Source organism: Perkinsus marinus (assembly GCF_000006405.1).
Source record: "Perkinsus marinus ATCC 50983 genomic scaffold scf_1104296928644, whole genome shotgun sequence".
Classification (NCBI taxonomy): Eukaryota; Perkinsozoa; order Perkinsida; family Perkinsidae; genus Perkinsus; species Perkinsus marinus.
In genome coordinates this window covers 1-7,375 of record NW_003216735.1, presented here as the reverse complement: position 1 = coordinate 7,375, position 7,375 = coordinate 1, and the positions used below count along the sequence as shown (strand labels likewise).

Below are 7,375 nucleotides of genomic sequence, written 5' to 3'. Positions count from 1 at the left end.
TGAGATGCTGGTAATAGCAATGGCAGGTGGAGATATGTGGACTCATAGAGTATGATGGCATCAACAACAACAAGAACATTGGGTATGATGGTCAACAGACGATTATCTTACATGATCCAATCATTCAAGTGAACAGAAGACATATTAAAGACATGTAACAGCCTAGGGAGGGCATCATGGTGGACATATTGGGTATGCGAGGTTACCATCAAGCTAACAGCTGTTAGGTTCGTTCAGTGGTGCTAGTAATATGAGTAATGATGATGACGATAAGTGTAATAGCTATTATCCCCATATTCATGGAGTTATCCCTCTTATATCCACTCTGCCCATTGTTGTTTCCGAATGATGCATACGTATTAATTTCAGGCCGTGGTAAGCACACTCGTCAGTATCCTTACAGTGTCGTTTTCATGATGACATCCTTGCGGTTATAATGTCCTATAACCCGTATAACATCATCAACAACAACAACAACAACAACTCGCAGCAACAACAACCACAGCCCCCTCTGCCCCCGTTCGGTTCTACCATCCAGCCGACGCCATCACCCCTCCCACCACAGGGCTTACCAGGGCCTCTACCAGTGACATACCCCATGATGCCACCTTATGGTATGATGCCTGGCATCCCTCTTATACCCAATCCTCCTATGGCTGCTTACCCCACCCTTCCGCCGCCCTCTGGCTTCCCTGGTAATTACTATCATTCATCTTACTAAGACTAGGAGACATCTTTTCAGGATTCCCAACGCCAGGCAGCAGCATTCTCATGCAACAACAACCCCAAGCATTTGGCTCGCAGCCAGGGGTCGGTCGCAGGTTGTGGTATCCTCATAATTCTGTCATCAAGGTACCAGGAGGAGTGATGGCACCCGAACAACAACTTCAACAGTATCTAGCCAGTGCAAACCCAATATCGTCAATGATGAAAAGTGAAGGCCATCAGCTTAGTGGTATTGCTAACAGTAGCAGGAGTGATGGTATGAAGGAGATTGAAGTGTAAGAAAGGATTTATTGTTGGAGTCATCTAAGGCTTTGAACATTGTTCAGCCAACATCGATCAACTCCTAGTGATGGAAGCGGTCAACACGTTAAAACTGATCCAGATAAGCATGATGCCTCTCGGTCATCCCAAGGGGAGACTGAGAAAGAGGACTCCACTAATGCGAAGCCCGTTTTCAAGGAGCTTAGTCTAGACGATTTGGTCGCTCCTCCGGGGTATGGTGCAACCTACTATAATGCTCGAGGAATGACTCACTGTGATTCAGGCCGGCTTGTGTCCTGGATGATCCCAAATTAAAAGCCGCTTATGACTACTGTGATACCACCACTGCAGCTGTTATCGACGTTGCTATCAGGTAGGTTACGACCTATTCGACATCCTCAACGTCACATTTTCAGGCAAGCGACGGCACTGTGTGAGCGTGGAATAGAGGAACAGTTCGAGGTGGCTGAGGCTGAATTGAGGGTTGCCTCAATAGAGGCAGAAATGGAGGCCTATAAGTGATCATGTCTCTTGTGGAGCCACAAAGCAGCATGGAAGTTCAGGTCAGGGATGACGGTATCAAAGGATTCGAATGACATTGAGAATAAACGTCGACGGGTTGCAATGTGAGTCGTCGTTAGGTAGCTGACTATAGGGATGTACTATGAGTACCTCAGATATGGTGGTACTCTCTCACCCACTCAAAGCCAACAACATGAACAAGGGTCACCGGAAAGTCCAGATGCTAACGTATGGGGCGGTGGGCTCAGTGCTGGCTTGGGTAGTCGTAATAATAGTCCGGGAGCGGTAAGCGGCGGGAATGCATATTCAAGTGGATATTATGTGATGTCCCTCGGGCAGACTTCCCTTCATAGTGCTGATCAAGAGACAGCACATAAACCTAGCCTTCCTCCACGGTTCGGTGGTGGGGTGCGGCATCATCGCCGAGCTCCTACCTCAACTACTGCGAATGTTGGTAACCTCGAGAATGGTGGAAGCGCCGCTGCCTCTCCACCGAGTAGCAGCATCAGTACTGACAGTTCCCCTGCTGAGTAACATTGACGATATCCTTACTATTCTATCATTGCAAGAAGATTATTACACCGTTTAAATGATCCGAGTTATTGAGGTAGTAGATAATGAGCAAGAGTCCCTTTGTTGCCAAAATAGCTACACACCAACTTCGCGAACACAGCCCTGGCAACAATCTAATCCCTAATCACTCCATTGTAGTTCATTTCCTTTTCCTCGTAGAATAATCTCCCTTCTGTCCGAACTTGCCGCATCTTAGTTTCGACTCGCAACGTTAGCATAAACCCAACGAGACTTGTTAGTAATGTGAAAGGATGTAGCATGCCATCATTACAACAATCCTCCATGACAACACAATTAACAGTGTACGGCTGTTATTCCATCAACTCGTTCGACGTAGTATTCCGACCTAATGATTCATCATGTGACCACAAACTCTCTACAAAATAACATCATGTGCATCCTTATCATACAGGCAAGCGGCAATCCAACTGCCCACCTTGGGGGCCATCTGACCACCAGAGTCCACATCTTTTACTTCCTTGACGCCCCTCCGACTAGCTCCTCCGAAATTGAAGGATACCACCTGTAGGCAGGGAGCTGTCCGGATCGGAAATCAACCTCGCTCGTCCCCATAATCCACCTTCTTCTCGGTCGATAATTCAGTAATAACCGAGTCCCCTGCTTCTCCCTCTTTCCTCACTGGACGTGACTCGCCACCATCTCTAGGTTTGGAGCCTGACTACAGAGTATAGGGGATGGCGAGGTGATAATAGTTTACCTCTGAAGATGCTACTCGTCGCACCTCCAAAGATTCGCTGTAATGGTTCGAGAAGGTCCATTCCCTTATCGATCATTTGTATAGTCTTCTCGGCCACACTAATCAGGTGTTTCTTCTGTGCTAGTTGGATTCGTAGGCGTTTGGATTCCTCGATCGCCGCGCGTGTTGATCTGCGTGAGCGGCAACATACTACAGTATGTTAGCAAGAGCAAGGTGATAATGACCGATGTACAGAGTTGTAAAATGAGCATGGTTTCACCTACGCTTCCACTTCCTCTCTTGTAAGATGCTCTCGACCCTCGCTGAAGGCGCAAATAGACTTGAAGCGCTCCTGATCATAAACCACAGCTGTTTGTGTAATCGCATCAACGGATCTTCATTGAGCTTGTTGTAGATAATAGATTTATATTAATGGCTCCCGATGAGTGGAATGTCTTCTTGCCTTTGGAAGTGGGGTCCCGTGCTCGAGGGCTTGAATGACCTGCTTCAGCTCGGCGATTTCTGACCGTTGTGCCTTGTCCATTTTGGTTCCTAGTGTAGGATAATCGCCCCCCCTCCAACCACTGGCCCGTTGTATATACCATTATAACCAATCCTACGAAGCCTCACCACTAAGCTGCAATTCCTTCTGCTCTAACTTCCGCTTCAACAACCTTAAGATGAAACCTTTCTTAGCAGATTGTATCAGAGCATTCGGTGCATCAGGATCATATCTACTAAGGTCATTCCCCCAACCCCTATAGCAGAATCCTACTCAATAGTCTCAACGGCTTTCCACCATGAAGGCTGCATGCGGCTAACACGCCTACTGTTTCCGACTTCCACGGTCATTTCTTTAGAGGATCCAGAAGCGATCCGAACAGCTTCATTCAGAGCGGCCAGTTGCTTCTGCAGTTCAACTTACAATACAGAGGTGGTAATACGAGTATCAAGGACCGAAGAGAACCTCATGTCTACCGATTTCCTCCTTGGTAACCTTATGTTTCGCCCATCCACGAAAAAGCTTCTCCATCTTTTTAGACCTAAACCGAGTGCTCGAGTGTAACGTATATGACCATCCTACTTTTTGCTAGTATTTTTCCTCTTCTTCGGCACAATAGTATAACCTGCCTTTTTCGCTAGACCTGTTCGGGCACCACCGATGGCCTTCTTGACATCATAGAGGGCCTGATGATCGATAATGATGATGTAATGGACGGGCAGCACAATGGAGCCTACCGAGCCAGTTTCCATCATATACACATTCAGACACCGTGCAAGGTCAGCATACGATGTGACATCATTCATCACATCGCTACTAAGACTAGACGACCTCGATAGATGACCAATGCTCTTCGAATCATCATCACCGTCTGACAGCGTATATCTATAGCCTCATTGCAGGTCGGAGGATACCTTCGCCAACCATCGCCCTCAGTAACGTCCTTGCTATTTCTCCACGCTTTTCGGAGTCATCACCTGATCATACCCCTACACTCTCCCTTACTATGTGGGATATCACACAACAACCTTGACAGATCCGTCCAACTTACTCATATCCTCCATAAAACTCCTCCGTCTCGCATTAGCTAGACGTGTATACTCCAGTCTGATGAACTTTCCGACAACATGGCGGCTACCCGCCAGACCCCCTACCTTTTAGCGCCATGGATTTCCCTATTCCGATTGCTATCATCGCGTATAACTTCTGCGTGTAATTGCCTCAATCGGCCCGTTACAACCTTCAAATCCGCTATTGCATCCATGCACCCAACTTTTATTATTATCAACCTTTTGAGCATGCCTATGATCATCGTCCCCCACTGTTTATTACTATCCAACACAACCACGAGTGGGATACTACTAGACAGAAAATCACTATAGTTGGTAGTGGATAACCACGGTCATCATCATAACAGGACCAGAATCATCATCACCATACAATAATAAAACAGATACACTTGCAACAACAACAACTAAACAATTAAGAATGGTAGCGGTTAATGATGGCGGTTAAGGTGTTTGTTGATAACTTGTTGGACCTCCACATTACACTGTTGGAGCTTGGGATATCGATCGTGAATCATTCCCGCATTACGGGTCTTCCCAGGGGCATTGCATGTGCAAACATGTTCCCCTCTAGCTCTACTAGGGCAACCGAAAACAGCTTGAGTCGCTACACTCATAGAGAGTTTACAGAGTCTGAATACAGGAATATCCACTATTACCCTCAGTCTCCACGAAACTGCTCACCTTGTAGGATTCTTCTCCCCAGAAGCGAGCAAAGCAGCCATACTGCCAACCATACAGTCTCCAGCTCCTACAGTCGATGTACAGTACTTATCCCTATCAGATGGAGCACTAGGGCACGGCAATGCACCGCTACTCCCATCCACGCAAGCATATGCGCATCCAGCACCACCCAGACTCACAATACATAACCACTTGGTCCCGGAACTCTTCAACAGCCTATCAGCCATGGCTATTGCTGCTTTGGGGTCCGCCGTAACGTCAGCGGAGGACTCATTCTTGCCGCTTAGTAGATGGTCTAAAGCCGCAGCCTCTTCCTCGTTGACAACCAATATATCAACCATTTTGTGAGCCTCCCGAGGCAGTTGCTGCCCAGGTACTACAGGGGCTGGAGCTGCGTTGAGCAGTGAGAGGGTATTGGAGGACTTAGATGCTACTCGAAGGGATTCTACTACAGCATCAACTGGAACCTCACATTGGAGTACTAACACCTATATATGAGAGCATATCTCAATAGCACGATATACGAATCCTAATTACCTTCGATGTCTCGATAGCCTTGGCTACTTCACGACAGCCACTAATCTGACAATACAGTTATGGCGTGTCGATGGTGTGCATAAATACATTCTAGAGTATATCGAGTTTATGCCATATTCCAACAAATAACGCAAGCAAGAAAATATATCTCCTATTATTACCATGGCTTGAGTTAACATTCCATTGGTGCCCGGGACCACCACTATGTTATTCTCTGCATCAGCTGCTCCTGATACGATAATCCCTGCCACACCGGTACCTAACGAAGGTTCATATACAATAGATCAATGACTACATGATCCTACTAGTTCCCGGTAAGAGGTTTAGGTAATCCGCACCAACACCAGTTTCCTTGAGATGCTCCTTGTATGCAGTTCCAAGACCGTCATCAGCACTCACACACCCTATCATCTGGACCATCGGCGTATCGGAGTCGTTAGTAGAGAGTAATATGCCAGCAGCAACTGCTTGGTTGGCACCCTTACCACCCCAACTCTGAGTGAACTTATCACCGGGTACAGTCTCACCAGGCTTTGGTAATCTGGGTAATCTACAACGGAATGTGAAATCCGCACTCAGAGACCCGACCACTGTCACCAGACAGTTCTCTCTTCGATCGTTACAACAGTCGTCGGAGGACATAGCAAGAATAACAACAACTAGAAACTGAACATGATGAAGCATTACAATGACAAAAGTCTATTACTCGTATGAGCAAATGGTCGGTAAAGCTAGTAGCATCATGTGTCACAATGACTTTGTCCGATATTTACATATCCAAGCTTTAGCGTTGGCTTTCCTGCTTCTCCATAAAGATATGTGCGATACCACTCGCTCATCACCGGCGAAGCTACAACTCATCCCAAGTCGAACAAGAATTGAATCTGCCGTTGTTCGAGGCGTTGTACTCACAGAATAAAGGTTTGAATGTTTGGTCGACAGTGTAGACTAGACATTCACTTGCGATTGAGGGTGAAAGCAGAGTGATATGTGAGAGGTCGTGATACTTTGGTGATTCGTAGTGACGATTAGCAGTCTCGGAATCACGAGTGAACCAAGACACACAAAGGCTCGAAAGTAAACGAAGTTGCGACCGTAGCACGCCATAAATCATTGTGTATTTTCGTGGTGCAGCCCAGTTGGTTAGGTTAAGGGATTTACTCTGTTATATGCTGTAATCAGGCAGTAGTTGAGCATTATGTCTCTTTAGCTGAGTCACTCTGGGCCTGTTTCATAGGAGCAAATTGCGCCTTAAACTTAAATAACGCCTAAAGTATACCTTGAGTAATTAGGACATCCTATTTCACTACTTCAGTAAATACGTTAAGGCGCCTTAATTTTAGGAATACTTAAGTACGCCTTAAGTTAAGGAGCTCCTTAAGTTGCTTCTAAACGTTGTGAAATGAGTTGAGTACTTCTTAAGTATACCTTAAGTAACTCCTTAAGTTGCTCCTAAATTTAAGGCGCCTTAAATTAAGTATCCTTGTGAAACAGGCCCTCTGTGTGCACCATTGCATTTCTCCTCATCTATTTAGTGTAAGTAACTGAGAATGGTTATCCTTGCACTCTTTAAGTTATTTGTGCCCTTAAGCTATTAGCTATGCCCTTACACATTTGCACGCATATACAAAGGCTTTTCTGCGCCTTGGATAAGCTTTAGTTGGGAGTCAACTTAGGCACTTAACAACACGTCGTCCGTTGTCTATCAGACCGCCGGGTGCGAGTCCGGTTTCCGTCCGACGGAAACCTCCCGACTCGGGTCTGCTGACTACCGAGAACACCTACAACGTGGTTCTACCCGTAAGG

At 46.4% G+C, this 7,375-nt stretch overlaps 3 protein-coding genes across 3 annotated transcripts; 1 reads left to right on the top strand and 2 right to left on the bottom strand.

The window, feature by feature from the left end:
• Positions 1-436: 436 nt before the first annotated feature.
• Positions 437-1,509, top strand: Pmar_PMAR001915 (hypothetical protein; the record flags this gene model as incomplete). The annotated part of the gene is made up of 5 exons (XM_002788180.1): positions 437-695; positions 743-1,001; positions 1,053-1,220; positions 1,271-1,360; positions 1,404-1,509. The coding sequence occupies 5 exons, from the start codon at positions 437-439 to the stop codon at positions 1,507-1,509; spliced, it is 882 nt and encodes a 293-aa protein (XP_002788226.1).
• A 2,219-nt stretch (positions 1,510-3,728) lies between these two features.
• Positions 3,729-4,033, bottom strand: Pmar_PMAR001914 (hypothetical protein; the record flags this gene model as incomplete). Its single annotated transcript, XM_002788179.1, has 3 exons — positions 3,729-3,822; positions 3,864-3,967; positions 4,019-4,033. The coding sequence occupies 3 exons, from the start codon at positions 4,031-4,033 to the stop codon at positions 3,729-3,731; spliced, it is 213 nt and encodes a 70-aa protein (XP_002788225.1).
• Positions 4,034-4,663: 630 nt separating this feature from the next.
• Positions 4,664-6,211, bottom strand: Pmar_PMAR001913 (Ribokinase, putative; the record flags this gene model as incomplete). The annotated part of the gene is made up of 5 exons (XM_002788178.1): positions 4,664-4,981; positions 5,033-5,520; positions 5,570-5,614; positions 5,731-5,828; positions 5,875-6,211. 5 exons carry the CDS (start codon positions 6,209-6,211, stop codon positions 4,780-4,782), a joined length of 1,170 nt encoding a protein of 389 aa, XP_002788224.1. The 3' UTR covers positions 4,664-4,779.
• Positions 6,212-7,375: the final 1,164 nt, after the last annotated feature.